General features: G+C 52.1%; 6 protein-coding genes across 6 annotated transcripts; 4 read left to right on the plus strand and 2 right to left on the minus strand.

Annotated features, from left to right (window-relative positions):
• Nucleotides 1-147: 147 nt before the first annotated feature.
• On the minus strand, nucleotides 148-1,947 carry Z519_03061 (uncharacterized protein; the record flags this gene model as incomplete). The annotated part of the gene is made up of 3 exons (XM_016760814.1): nucleotides 148-762; nucleotides 840-1,771; nucleotides 1,851-1,947. The coding sequence occupies 3 exons, from the start codon at nucleotides 1,945-1,947 to the stop codon at nucleotides 148-150; spliced, it is 1,644 nt and encodes a 547-aa protein (XP_016622664.1).
• Nucleotides 1,948-3,840: 1,893 nt separating this feature from the next.
• Nucleotides 3,841-4,200, minus strand: Z519_03062 (uncharacterized protein; the record flags this gene model as incomplete). The annotated part of the gene is made up of 1 exon (XM_016760815.1): nucleotides 3,841-4,200. The coding sequence occupies one exon, from the start codon at nucleotides 4,198-4,200 to the stop codon at nucleotides 3,841-3,843; it is 360 nt and encodes a 119-aa protein (XP_016622665.1).
• Nucleotides 4,201-5,903: 1,703 nt separating this feature from the next.
• Z519_03063 (uncharacterized protein) lies at nucleotides 5,904-6,897 on the plus strand (the record flags this gene model as incomplete). Its single annotated transcript, XM_016760816.1, has 5 exons — nucleotides 5,904-5,998; nucleotides 6,095-6,194; nucleotides 6,242-6,490; nucleotides 6,545-6,637; nucleotides 6,697-6,897. 5 exons carry the CDS (start codon nucleotides 5,904-5,906, stop codon nucleotides 6,895-6,897), a joined length of 738 nt encoding a protein of 245 aa, XP_016622666.1.
• A 196-nt stretch (nucleotides 6,898-7,093) lies between these two features.
• Z519_03064 (uncharacterized protein) lies at nucleotides 7,094-7,342 on the plus strand (the record flags this gene model as incomplete). The annotated part of the gene is made up of 1 exon (XM_016760817.1): nucleotides 7,094-7,342. The coding sequence occupies one exon, from the start codon at nucleotides 7,094-7,096 to the stop codon at nucleotides 7,340-7,342; it is 249 nt and encodes an 82-aa protein (XP_016622667.1).
• A 280-nt stretch (nucleotides 7,343-7,622) lies between these two features.
• On the plus strand, nucleotides 7,623-8,468 carry Z519_03065 (uncharacterized protein; the record flags this gene model as incomplete). The annotated part of the gene is made up of 3 exons (XM_016760818.1): nucleotides 7,623-7,689; nucleotides 7,752-8,238; nucleotides 8,306-8,468. 3 exons carry the CDS (start codon nucleotides 7,623-7,625, stop codon nucleotides 8,466-8,468), a joined length of 717 nt encoding a protein of 238 aa, XP_016622668.1.
• Nucleotides 8,469-9,566: 1,098 nt separating this feature from the next.
• Z519_03066 (phosphoenolpyruvate carboxykinase [ATP]) lies at nucleotides 9,567-11,898 on the plus strand (the record flags this gene model as incomplete). Its single annotated transcript, XM_016760819.1, has 3 exons — nucleotides 9,567-9,742; nucleotides 9,808-10,084; nucleotides 10,558-11,898. The coding sequence occupies 3 exons, from the start codon at nucleotides 9,567-9,569 to the stop codon at nucleotides 11,896-11,898; spliced, it is 1,794 nt and encodes a 597-aa protein (XP_016622669.1).
• Nucleotides 11,899-13,493: the final 1,595 nt, after the last annotated feature.

A 13,493-nucleotide genomic window follows, 5' to 3' on the forward strand; every position in this document is an offset into this window, starting at 1 on the left:
TCCCTGTGTGTATCAAATATGTACATCAGAGAGTTCTCGCCGCAGCGACCAGAACAGGGAAAGTCAAAAGAAAGAAACAAAGTGGAAAAGGAAATGGACGGAAATCCGCACGTCTTCCGCACTCGACCCTTACGAGGTACAGGCATGCTACAGTTTCGCTTTGATCTTCCCCCCGTCTTCCTCCTTGGCCCTATCCTTCAACAATCTCCGCAGGATCTTACCTGCAGCGCTCTTGGGGATCTCGTCGATAAATCTCACGCCGCCTCGCAACCTCTTGTGATTGGCCACCTTGCCAGCCAGCCATTGCACGATGTCTTCTGCGTCCTTCTCACTGGCCTTGCTGCCGTCGCTGGCCACCACGTAAGCCCGAGGCACTTCGGTGTGTTGGAATTCGTCGTACACCCCAATCACCGCCACGTCGTTGATGCCAGGGTGATCCATCAGTTTACCCTCGAGCTCCGCTGGCGCTACCTGAAACCCCTTGTATTTGATGAGCTCCTTGACTCGGTCCGTGATGTAGAAATTGTGGTCTTTGTCCTGGAATCCCACGTCGCCTGTCTTGAAATAGCCATCCTCCGTGATGGCGTCCTTGGTGGCTTCCTCATTCTTCCAGTATCCCTTGAAAACATTCGGTCCAGACAGCCACAGCTCTCCGGCCTCGCCAGGGCCAAGTTCTTTGCCGTCGGGAGACATGTACTTGGCCATCATGCTCGGAAACATCTTGCCGACACTTCCCACCGATGTGTACCATTCATCCCAGGGCTAGAACGTTGTCATCGTGTCAGCGAAACAAACACACACAATTAATTCCATCTTGATTGGGCCCGAGGTGCGCTTACCTGTGTGTGCGTCATTGGAGACGTCTCGCTCAATCCATAGGCTTGGTTGATTTTGATCTTCAGTCTTTTGTGGACCGTATCGACCAGTTCTCGAGTCAAAGGCGCTGCACCGCTGGTGATCATCCTCACGCTGCTCAGATCATACTTTTCGACAATCTCATCCCGCGACAGCCGCACGATCACCGGGGGTGCAACGTAAATGAATGTGATCTTGTGCTCTTGGATAGCCTTCAAAAACACCTCGAGATTGAATGCGGGCATCACAACAAGTTCGATGCCCCGATGCAAAGGTTGATGGACCAGCCCCGTGAGTCCGTAAATGTGGTAGAATGGTAGGACCCCGAGGATCTTGTCTTTCCCGCTCGAGTACCACTTGCCCATTGCTCCCTTGATCATCAGGACATCGGCGATGATGTTGCGGTGACTCAGCATGACTCCCTTAGGCAGACCGGTCGTGCCTGAGCTGTACACGAGGAAAGCCAGCTCGTTGTGTGGATCCATCTTGCGTCGTCTGTACCGAGTCGCGCCCGAGGTCTTGCGGATATTGGTCCAGTGCTTGATTTTGTGGGATGGATCTCGTTTGCTGCCCAGCAATATCACGCGGTCTTCGGGGATGTTGGACATCTTCGCCGCCTTTAGAGCCGCGGGCAGGAAATCAATCGTCGTCACGATCGCCTTGGACCCGGAGTTGGACAGCTGGAAGGAAAGCTCGTCGGCCGAATAGGCGGGATTCGCGGGCGACACAATGCCCCCGGCGAAAAAGACGCCGTAGACGATCGGCCCAAAGTCGACATCGTTGGGCGCGAATATGTTCAGCACGTCACCCTTTCCCCAGTCCCAGAGGTTGCGAAGACCGCCTCCAAACGCCGTGGCGGCTTCTTTGACGTCCGTCCACGTGTAATGCCGGGACGAGTCTACGGAACGGTAGATGACTGAAAACCGTGGCTGGAGTTAACAAGAAAAAGATCCTAATTTCGACAGTTCAGAAGCAGAATTCCTTCATCCACGCACCTTGGGAGTCGGGAAAGTCCCGAGGCTGCTCAAACATGAGCCCCCAAAGGTCGACATTGGGGATCTGGATGTCCGGGTAAGTCGACTTGGTAGGCATTGTGGTCTGGCTCGGTCTCTCTTTGCGTTCCACCTCGGCTGTTCTGCTACTGTGCCTCCGTGATAATCATATATAAGAAAATGGAACTGGAGCAAGTGATTGTGCGCACGAACGGTCGTCGTCGTCGTCGTCTTTCTCCTCTTTCCGAGTCCTCCCCGGCTCCAATACAGTGACACAAAACCTATTTGATTCGTTATACCTGCGCCCTTTTCCCCTTGAATCCACGCTTCTCTGTCTCTGTCTCTCAAACCCCGAAAACAACCAAACGACAATCCCGACTAGGCAAGACAAAAACACAGATTCCTTAAAACGCGAGGCAGGGCGGTGACAATCCTTCCAACCTGATCTGTGCGGGACCGCCAAAAAAATAACACCGGGATAATTCACAGTAAGCTGTTGGGTATGTTGAAGAAAGATGGGATTATCTTCATAGGTGCTGTGTGGGTAGGGGGTAGCTAATGGTTGATGGCGCCATTCTCCGCAAAGCCGCCGGAACTTGGGGTCGGAGCCTCGGCTCTTTAAAAGTGGAGATTACCCTTTGCAGGATTCTCGGAATGCTTCCTGTAACATGTACAATGTGCACTTCCTCCAAGCCGAACATTGTCCACAAGGCTCCGAATAGGCGGGCCAGAAGATTGCCAGATGCTAGCAGCAAGACTGCTTCTAATTGGTATGGCCTCGTATACTATCCAGAATGCTCTGCGGCTCCAAAAAAATATACAGGTCAGATCAGCCATCGTATTCATCCATTGCGTTCGTCATTCATACGGAGTACTCATTCCCCGTAGCCCCTCCACCCCGGACTGAAAGCTTTTATCAAATCCTGCCAACGAGCTCCGGGGCTGCAATTGTGCCTGGAAAGGTAGAATCAACGCTCATCCCTCCGGTCTCCCGTGCGAACTTTGATAGCTCGTGGCGGTTTGTATGGGAGGGGGACTGCGATAGCCAGTCGTGGCGAATGTAGCTAATAACAGCATGAACGACTATTCCGTCTGCAAAAACATCGAGAAGAGAGTACCCGCCGTCAAGATGGGTAACGTATAAAAAAATTCCACTTCCACGTCGCCATCACCTATACAAATGATTCGGCAAGACGCCCTTGGCTTCCCCCCTTGTGTCTCCTCGGCATGTCCCGAGCCGTTACCCATGGTATTCTTCCACGTTCAATCCCCCTGGTATACACACCACCCAAGCAACTTTCCGTCGTGCTGTTGACTTCGGAGAGTTCGTGCAAGGCTGCCACCCCGTTCGTAGTATTGTAGGTAACAATGCCGACAATCGCTGACGGATTCCGCAGTCCGATGCCACACAGAAGACCTCTGAGTTCTTCTTTGGCGATGTCCATATCATTCGGCATGCCCCTACTGCGGTCGATGCAAATGACAATGGCTTCGGAAGAAGGCTTCAGGGCATTTGTGAGGCATTCTATTTCTCCCTACTGGTCCTTCAACAGCGCATACTTTCGACCCGATGTCTCCTCTTTGAATTCAGGCTACAGTCGTGACAATTCCGCTGCTAAATTGTCCTTTTGTCGAAGGGCTTCCGTCTCTTTTTGGAATGCCATAGCGAGTCTGATTTCCAGGTCAGACATCTTGTCGCAAGGCTGCGGGTCTCTAGCGCTTGAATTTTCTTTTCAAATTCCTCTCGTTGAGCTTTGGACTGCTTATCACGGGCGTCCAATACCGCTTGAGCCTCCTTTAAACGAGATTTGGCGTCCTTTTATTTTGTTTGTACCAGTGACATCCAAAGTGCTTTCCCCTCGACAAAGTTTTCGCTTTCAGTGAGGCGTTCCTAGAGTGATGCGAGCTCCTTGCTGACATTTGCAGCCTGCTCTGCGAGACGTTTGTTCGCCCTTCCCAGAGCAGAGCACTGGTGGTCGGCATCGTTAATTTGTCATGTCAGATCAGGATCTGGTTCTTTCTTGGCCATCTCAAGAGTTGCGCACTTCTCCAATGCTTCATTGAGCTGTTTTGTCAGACTGGGTTTCTCTGCTGTGTTTATTTGCGTCAACAACTGTACCTTCTCTTGAGCCTCACGCAAGCGGTTAGATAATGTGGCTTCTTGCTCTTTACTCTCTTTTTGAGCAATAGCTAGCTCGTTTCCTTTGTTTTCCAGATCTTCCTCGATATGGCTGATCTTCCCGTGGACCTTCCTTAGCTCGGTCTCGAGTTCGGCATGTGCTTGTTCTTTCTCTTTCCAACATTTTATGGAACGATTCTGATTCTTGTTCTTGCTCTTGGAATTTGCTCTCATATTCACCGATTATTGTATTGGTTTTCGCAAGCTACTCGTGGACACCACGATGCTGGTACTCAATTCTGTCCCTTTGCTGAATAGTTTGCTCAAGAGTCTCCAAAACGCCGCCCAGGGGTTCTGGGGCCTCGTCTTTCTCCTCCATGACTTGCTTAAGGGTCTCCATTATGTTAATTAACCGCCCTGCAGCCTCGTCTTTCTGCTCTATAACTTGCTCAAATATATCCATCGCGCTCGCGAGACGCTCCGCGAGCTCATCTTTTTCAGCTCTTTCATGCTCGTGCGTCCTAACTCGATAGCGAAAGTGAAGTTTCCAGCACCGAGAGGAAGCAGGGTTGGACTTGGGGCTTTGGCTAATGCATAGACAGATTACAGTTCGAACGCTACAAGCAGCCCCGTAGCAACTCTCCATGGGTATCCAGAAATAGGTTGACCGGTGGTGCCAAGCAGTTGCGTCTGAGTCCAGACCAAGCCGTCCAATTCTCCGCTGTCAATTTCGGAAATGAGACCGGGAGAATAAATGGAAAAGCCCTTCCTTTTTGACAGCCTTGCCTGTCTCTCTGTCATGACAAGGATGGTTTCCACCGCCGTCTCTTCGCCTTGAGGTGCTTGACAAACCCACGCTAACGGCACCTCAGCAGCGAGGAACCTCCACATCCACGCCCGATTGCTATGATTGCCGGTACAGCCTGCTTTCAGACCAGAAAATGTCTTTCGTCAGCTAGTGATTGAACCCACAGACTCGCTGAAATGGTCTTACCCCAGATCGACTGAACAGGCCGTTGAACGCCCCAGCAAACGCCCGAAGAGGTAAGATGCGCCCAAAGCAAGCCGTATCGATCCATTTTCAGCCAACAACTGTATCTGCCTTACTCAGTCCTCGGGGAACAGAATGGTAAGCGACGTGCCTGTAGCTTCAATCACAGCAGCCAAGGCAGACAGCGATCAGCCGTCTCAGACAACCTGTGACAAGCTTCTCTTTACCACTGCCCCGGGTCAACATGTCGGCCTTAGGTGCCAGCTGCCAGCCTCGGAGCCCATACAGGCGAGATCTGGCTTGAGCAGCTTCTCCAAACTTAGATTGCCCGCCAATGAGACAAGCCACTGTCTGGTGTAATCCTTAGGTGTCCAGCTTGGAGAAACGTACTTCAGATTGATCACTGAGGATGATGCCCCCGATAGACGACATATCCAATCGAAAAGTCGCAGATGCTTACCAGTATTCAGATCTTCGAGCTCGCACTTTGCTAACTGTAGGTACCTGCTGGTCGAATGTCATCACCAGGCAAAAATGAAGACTTGGCTAATTTTTGAAGAGGCCATAAAGTGGCATTCTATCGTTCAAGCCACTAAAAACATGAAGGAATCAACACGCGAAGCGGAGACGAATACCAAAGGGCCAGAACAACCTCCCAAGATCGAGACTTGTACAGTCGACGGCTTTCCCGTCATGTTCAATGCCGTGGGAACAAACGACGAAGGGACAACGCACGGTTCGGGAGGGGAGAAGGGAGGGGGTCGAGTCGGTGTATGGAGAGGATGAACTTCCACTTCTAACATTTGCCATTGTCAACTGCGATAGCGTACGAAGCGGCACTAATCTCGCTGTATCCACATTGTTGAGTCTCGGGGCTGCAGTTGATTCCATAGACGTTTTATTCGCCGTTCTGCGTCGATCTCCCACGTAAACGAATGCAGATAGTATGCCAGACCTGGCGGATGACAATAAGCATTGGTGTGTCGCTGAAGTCGCACGCCATAAATCGGTCAAAACTCTTAATCTCGGACAGCATTATTAGTAGGTGGTCTTGTTAAAAGTTTGCTGCGTGCTTGGACGATGTCGCCGGCGTTAGATCCAGCCGATGTCGGGCTACAGGCTGACAGACATTTTTAGCATGGAGAAGTCGACAAAGGTCAAGAAACCTTCGACTCGGGCCGGACAAGTGGCGACGTTGAGTTCGGCTGAGGCACTCCTGGGAATCCCGTATTGCCTTGTCAGCCAGACTGCCGCTGCCAACTTGGTGGCTGACCATCTAGTCAGCTATATGGCCCAAGGACTGGGAGAGGGAAGAAGCGACCGCTAGTAGGGGTCTTTGCTGGCGCCAGTGGGCACAGGAAACCGAGCTGGCCAGACCACTGGCCATCTCCTATCGCTAGAATTGAAGTTGTCAACTGCACAACTTTCAAGAGCGTAGATGAGCTCATTGGTCCCAGGGCACCATACAATGGCTCGGCACATGGCTCCCCGTTGAATAACTTCCTGGCCAGAAAAGACGGGCAGTCAGGTATTGTAAGTCACTGTCTCTTTTTCTGACGCAGCTTTTCGATGTTGACCGCGAATCAGGTGTTCCTTGATGAATTTGAAAAGATGTCCGCTAACATTCATGATGCCCTCTTGATTCCCTTTGACAAGGGTATGGCATTATTTTCCTTCGATGTGAGCGTGACTGAATCCGCTCTGTACCGGAGAATATGAACCGACGGCATCGAACAAAGGTCGACTGTTCCAGGATGGTTTGGGTGCTTGCCACCAACGCAATTGACACCCGGATCATAACGTTCTGTGAAGAGCAGAAAGCCATCCTGTTGACCGACCATGATCACGTTGATCGACCCGTCTTGATCAAGAAATTATCAAGAGTGATCAAAAAGGAGTTCAAACAACAAGTCAGGGTGAGAGCGGCATCGCCTTTCTGAGCAAAGATTGTATACACTAACAATTCCTCTCTTTTTGCAGCCTCCTATTACTGGTCGAGTGTCGGCGTTCATACCCTTTCTCCCATTTTCAGGGGCGAGCAAGCTGTTAGGGGCCCATTAATACCTGTTTGAACTTGCACGGGAGATTCGACAATCTGTCAGTCTTCAAGGTGGACGCGAATCATTGATAGAAAACATGATTCTGTGCATCAGGAGAAAGGTCACGGTGTGCAAGGCTATTGCAGACGAAGGATACGATCAAGACCTAGGGATTCGAAGCTTGATCGCAGTACTGGGTAGTCCGGGAACAATGCTGAGGGTCCCATGTACTAGGCATATTTTGGACGTGGACGAAAAGATAGAAGGCGAACGGATAACCGCTTGTCCGTTGGACGTGCGAGGCGGTGAAGTTGTTGCCAAACCGGTTGCTGTCAAAGCTGATTGAGTAGAATTAGACATACATAGAGTTGAATTTCACTTGGAATGGAAAGTTGTTCATGAGCACACGCATTGGATTCGGGCCTCGTAAGAAGTTGGGTGTTGCCCGAAGAGCCGAGGCAGCATGTTTATGCGGCTGGTGGCTGACCTCCCTCGCTCCCTTGCTAATACCCGGCATCGCGCTTTAAGATCATCATTTTCATCCCGAGTTGGCCTTTTTACGCTCCCCAACCTCGCCCTTGTTATCTGCTAGCAGGCCGAGAGAGAACACGAGAGGCATCACAGCCATGGTTGCAGACGCCCTTGTCTATCATCCTGCGGTGACCCATTACCTCCGATATGTTGCGACAACAGGTGAGTTGGTCAATCCTCCGGCTCTCGAAAGTCTATCTGCTGACCAGAAACCTCTGTCGCAGTCGGTCGTGACAAAGTCCTCCGAACCATCCAATACTTCAGCAGATTCTACGCGTGGTACTTGTATCGTACCAACAACCCGACAAGCGCCATCCTGCCATGGACCGCGATCAAGAATCAATTCGGGTTGACGAGAAAGATCCTGCGCGTTGGGAAATTCGTTGAGCACATCCGCGCTGGGTCCGAACTATACGATGCGGCCGTCAAGTCGGGCAATGGGGACAAGATCGTGCAATATCTCCAGATTCTGAGGCAGATTGGCTACGCTGGTTACATGTTCTTCGACATGATGACGCTGTTGGACGCAATGGGAGTCAAGAAAGACCCCCGGGCGAAGAGCATCCAGGCCACGGCATACCGGTTCTGGTTCACAGGCCTGGTCGCCAGCGCCCTTGCCGGCATCTACAACACTTATAAATTGAGGCAACATGCCAGGGCTGTGGATGAGAAGGACGCCGAAGCCAAGGTGGAGAAGGTCAAGATTGCCAGGTATGTTGCAGTCCAATGCCCTTGACCACTTCCTGCTTGAGAGATGTCCGCTGACTCCTAGACCCAGACAACAACAAACTGTCAACATCCAGCTGATCTCCGACCTCTGCGACCTCACTGTCCCCAGCACAATACTCGGCTATGTCAATCTTGACGACGGTATCATTGGTCTGGCGGGGGTGACTAGCAGTTTGCTCGGCATGTATGGAGCATGGCAGAAGACTGCTTGATGTCTATGACGTGAGGGCTGCGCAGCCTCTTAAATGACATCCACGTTCTCTACCTACTGTGCAGAATCTAGGCCAGTCTGCAAGTATATTGGGGGTTGATTTGGGAGCTCCTCGGGCAGATGGATTGCGGTTCGCGTGGTTCTTGCGAAGTGGAGATGAGTCCCAATATAGACATTGGTCCAGTTCCTTATTGCAGAGTCTGGTCACCGGCAAAGGTGCAATGATTTAGTCCTTTCCCAGCATTACTGTGTTGATTTAGAGCGACAGTTTGGTCATGGTCTGCTCGCTCCTCTGGTGTTATTTTGTGCCTTTCCCCTCCCAGGCCACGCCGACCTGCCTCTTTCGTTTGCCTGATCAACAGTTTTGTCGTCAGAATTATCGAATCAAGATGCGGAGTGTATTCATGTTGACGTATGTATAGCCCTCGTCATTTCTCCCTCCTTGGTCCCCTCCCGGAAAATATGTTATTGGACAGTGCACCCCGGAAATCACATTCGGTTGGCGTAAAAACAAAGAGCCATAAGAGAACGAAGGCTGACGCAGGCGCAGGACCTCTACTTGTTAGTACTGGGTAGAACCCAGGGGCAAAAACGAGCGAGGTAGTCAGCCATTCAACACGTAGCTTCAGGTCTACAGGGGGCGAGATTGGCGGGGGGTGAAAGGAACATCACGAGAGGAACTCTTAGGAGAGGACAACAGGACTAAGCGCAGGCTGCCAGACTCAGCTCTCGCCTCCACCTCAGTTCGAGCTCTCTGGCTCTGTCTCCCGTCACTCTCCCGCCTTCCCGCCATCCTCTTCCTCTCACTTCTTCTCAAGACTCGACCAAACACGATAATAAAAAGGGCATTTGCGTCCATTATCGCATGCTCCGCACCTGTAGCATTGATCTCCAATTAGTACCACACGGCATATCGACGGCACTTTGCCTCTTCCAATCAGCAGTCATCGGGCAGAGTCGGATTGACTCTGTACGCAAAACCATCTCGTCGCCCTCCGATCTCTCCCGTACGTTCATCGGGAATAGCACTCCTGGTGGCACTTCAGGTCGGCTTGGCCCCATCGTCAGAAAGATACAATATCAGGTCGATCCCCAAGTCATGGCTTCAGAATATTCTGCTCGTCTCCAAGCTGTTCATCAGATCAGGCCGCACTCTCCTTCTCCAGCAACCGGTAAAGCACGTTCAGAACTAGCCAAAGTCCAACTTCGAGCCTTTTCTTCGAGAATGGTTTCTCATTCTGTCAACAAGACCGCTCTCCACCCTGGGGGTGTCGAGTAAGTTTGTCGTCATCTTGATGCCCGAAACTTGAAAGACCCTTTCAACTCACCCAATCTCCCAGGCCAGGCCGCGAGCACACCGAGCTCGAAGAAGAGCTCCATACCACCGCACACATTGACTACGACCGCGTCGCCATTGTTGCCAATCCCTCAGTATCTGCTCTCTACGAAGATGCCCTGGTCTACGAAACCGGTACGGCCATTACTTCCTCAGGAGCTTTGACGGCCTACTCAGGCTCCAAGACCGGTCGTTCCCCGCTAGATAAGCGTGTGGTCAAGGAGGAAAGCTCGGAGAAGGATGTGTGGTGGGGACCAGTCAACAAGCCTATGAGCCCAGAAGTCAGTATTGCCATTTCTCTCTCTCTCTCTCTCTCAGTTCCTGTTCTATCCATTGCACCCTTGCGAGACTTGTCCGACCCAAATCCGAAAACGACGAGCACATGTGCCTAGCAGGGCCTAAGTCAATTGATCTCGGTCATGAGAGCGAGAAGCTCGACTGCCAACACCCAAGGTCTTCCCCGCAATGCACGGTGATGCAGTGGTTCGTATGTGCGCTACGGACGGCAGGAAGCACAGCTGTTCCAACGCGAAGTGTGGTTTCTGTGTGGTTCTGCCCCGCGTTGCCCGGACAAGCCCATGACGCACTGCTGGGGCTCACCAGGCCTGTGCCGCGGCTAAGGAGTCTTGGCTGCGGATGACTCGGCCAGACTAGGTCAATCGCCACCATTGTTGTGGAATCTTTCCGTTCTTCACCCTCAGCCCCACCACGTGGTTGTCGTGAATGATATCTAACATTCATGGTGTTGCTCTAGGTCTGGAAGATCAATCGAGAACGCGCCGTCGACTACCTCAATACCCGCAACCGTATCTATGTCATCGATGGCTTCGCTGGCTGGGATGAACGATACCGCATCAGTGTCCGAGTTGTCTGTGCCCGGGCCTATCATGCCCTGTTCATGCGGAACATGCTCATCAGACCCTCTCCTGAAGAGCTGCAGCATTTCCATCCTGACTATGTCATCTACAATGCCGGGTCTTTCCCCGCCAACCGATACACATCTGGGATGACCAGCGCCACCAGCGTTGCCATCAACTTTGCTGAGAAAGAGATGGTGATCCTTGGTACTGAATATGCGGGCGAGATGAAGAAGGGTGTCTTCACCGTCCTCTTCTATGAGATGCCCGTCAAGCACAACGTCTTGACCCTCCACTCCTCGGCCAACGAGGGTCAGGATGGCGATGTGACCGTCTTCTTCGGGCTGTCTGGCACCGGCAAAACTACACTCTCCGCTGATCCTAACCGCAAGTTGATCGGTGACGACGAGCATTGCTGGACCGACAAAGGTATCTTCAACATCGAAGGAGGTTGCTATGCTAAGTGTATTGGTCTGTCTGCGGAGAAGGAACCGGATATCTTCAATGCCATTCGATTCGGCTCCGTCTTGGAGAATGTGGTCTTTGACCCCGAGACTCGAGAAGTGGACTACGACGACGCGACCTTGACGGAGAACACTCGCTGCGCATACCCTATCGAGTACATCAGCAATGCTAAGATCCCGTGTCTCAGCGATAACCATCCTAGCAACATCATCCTCCTGACTTGCGATGCCCGTGGCGTGCTGCCACCCATCTCCAAGCTGAACACGGCACAGACCATGTTCCACTTCATCTCTGGCTATACATCCAAGATGGCTGGCACCGAAGATGGCGTTACGGAGCCTCAGGCTACCTTCTCATCCTGCTTCGCTCAACCTTTCTTGGCTCTGCACCCGATGCGTTATGCGAAAATGCTTGCTGACAAGATCTCCGAACACAATGTCAACGCATGGCTGCTCAACACCGGTTGGGTCGGTGCCGGTGCTACTACTGGTGGCAAACGTTGTCCATTGAAGTACACGCGTGCTATCCTGGACGCTATTCACTCTGGAGAGTTGGCCAAGGCCGAGTACGAGACATACGATGTGTTCAACCTCAATGTCCCCAAGTCATGCCCCAACGTGCCCGATGAGCTCTTGAACCCCAAGAAGTCATGGACTGGCTCCGCCGACTTTGGCGAGGAAGTGACCAAGCTCGCGAAGTTGTTCAACGAGAACTTTAAGAAATACTCCGATGAGGCCACTGAGGAGGTCATCAAGGCCGGGCCCACCGTGTAAATGAACCGACCGTTGGTGAAGAGAGCTGGTGTGGGGATGGACTAAGCTGGACGTGCTGTGTTTTGGTTTCTCAGTGGGAAAAACTTTAGCTGTACAAAGTGGCATCGAAAGGGCGTTTGGATAAGTAGCGTTCGATTGTTTGGGGCAAGGAACAACAACAATACGAACGCGAGACGCGAGAGGCATCACGATTTCAACGAACGGACAACATTTATGACGGCCGCCCTCCCATCCTGCTGTCTCCCTCGCCATTGCGGCTTGCAGACGTGGCAGCGGAGGGAGTCGAGTGGCCTCCATGATATGCCTGCTACAGTAGTTAAGAGATGGATGATCATTTAACTCAGCAACCATGTGTTGATAGCTTTCCTTGGATAGCCTTCAAAAATACAACGAGCTTTTCATCACCTATGCCTTTCCGACAGGAATCCCTCCTAGCAGGCGGCCACATGCGCCATTTTCAACAATCACTTCACCGCTGCAACGCAGGCCCGCTTGTCTTATACGACAAGTCGTCAGGAACACTGAAGCGGGAAGCTGTAAGCTCAACGGGTGGATGATGACTGCGCATCAATGCCCATGTGGATGATCGCAAAGTACCTGAGGAAAGAAGCCGCCAGTCAGGGGAGGCCATTCGGGCGTGTCGACGGCGTTTTCCCTTCGATCGATGGGAAGGGACAAAGGAATCCTTGTGACCCGTTCCCTGTTCATAGCGTCAGAGGGATGATCAAGGTAATTCTCCGCACCTTTTTCTGTATCGGTTTCTGCCTTTTGTGGGGATTCTGACGGTTCATTCACTTGATCCTGAATGGGTAGTGTCTCGTGCACCTCGTGGGCGAGCAGCAGCAGAGCACGTCGACTAGGGCGTACTTGTAACTAGCTGCCAGAGTACTCTATGTCATGGGGCAATGCGACATGCTGCAGATGGGACTCCAGATGTCAAGAGGTGAGAATCAGCCGTGGGGGGAGGAGACGAATGTTGCATTGTGCAGGCAAAGGCGGGAAGAACGGTAGTGGGCAAAGGAATAGCTAGCCTTAACGGTAGCCCGTCGGGCAAGGAGGCTTAGACTTTGCGGGCAACGGTGAAGGTGAAGGCGTGGCAGTGCAGTGGGAATCCAGGTGGCCCGAGGTTGCCCAAGGTGTCCAGAGGGCCCCAAGTGCCTAGGTGAGGGGCAACCCGTTTACCTGTTTACCTTGTTTAATTATGTCGCTGCTACCGAACAAGCCGTTGGAGGGTCTTCCAGGTGCCCCCATACCTAGGTAGCAATATTTGATATAACAATGCCTGTATTCCGTGTAGCGGGGATCCTTCATGCTTCCACCAACCCATGGTAAGGCACCGGCAACTCGATTGACTCAATGCCTTACACAATCAACCTAGTTGCGGGTTACTAAGAGATTCCCTCGCATGCCCATCCCAGGCCCTTCTCTCCCCCTCCATTCTTCCCTGCGAATTCTGTGGTCCACCAAACTCGAATCGAAAACAGCCACCGCACGGCGCATCCGCCATCTACCTTGGGTCTTTTTCACTCCACTGAGCCATTGGCTCCAAGTTGATTCCATCCAACCCGCGTCCAGTGGAATCCCGTGGCCACGCC

The sequence above is a fragment of the Cladophialophora bantiana genome (genome assembly GCF_000835475.1).
Source record: "Cladophialophora bantiana CBS 173.52 unplaced genomic scaffold supercont1.4, whole genome shotgun sequence".
In the NCBI taxonomy this organism is placed as follows: domain Eukaryota; kingdom Fungi; phylum Ascomycota; class Eurotiomycetes; order Chaetothyriales; family Herpotrichiellaceae; genus Cladophialophora; species Cladophialophora bantiana.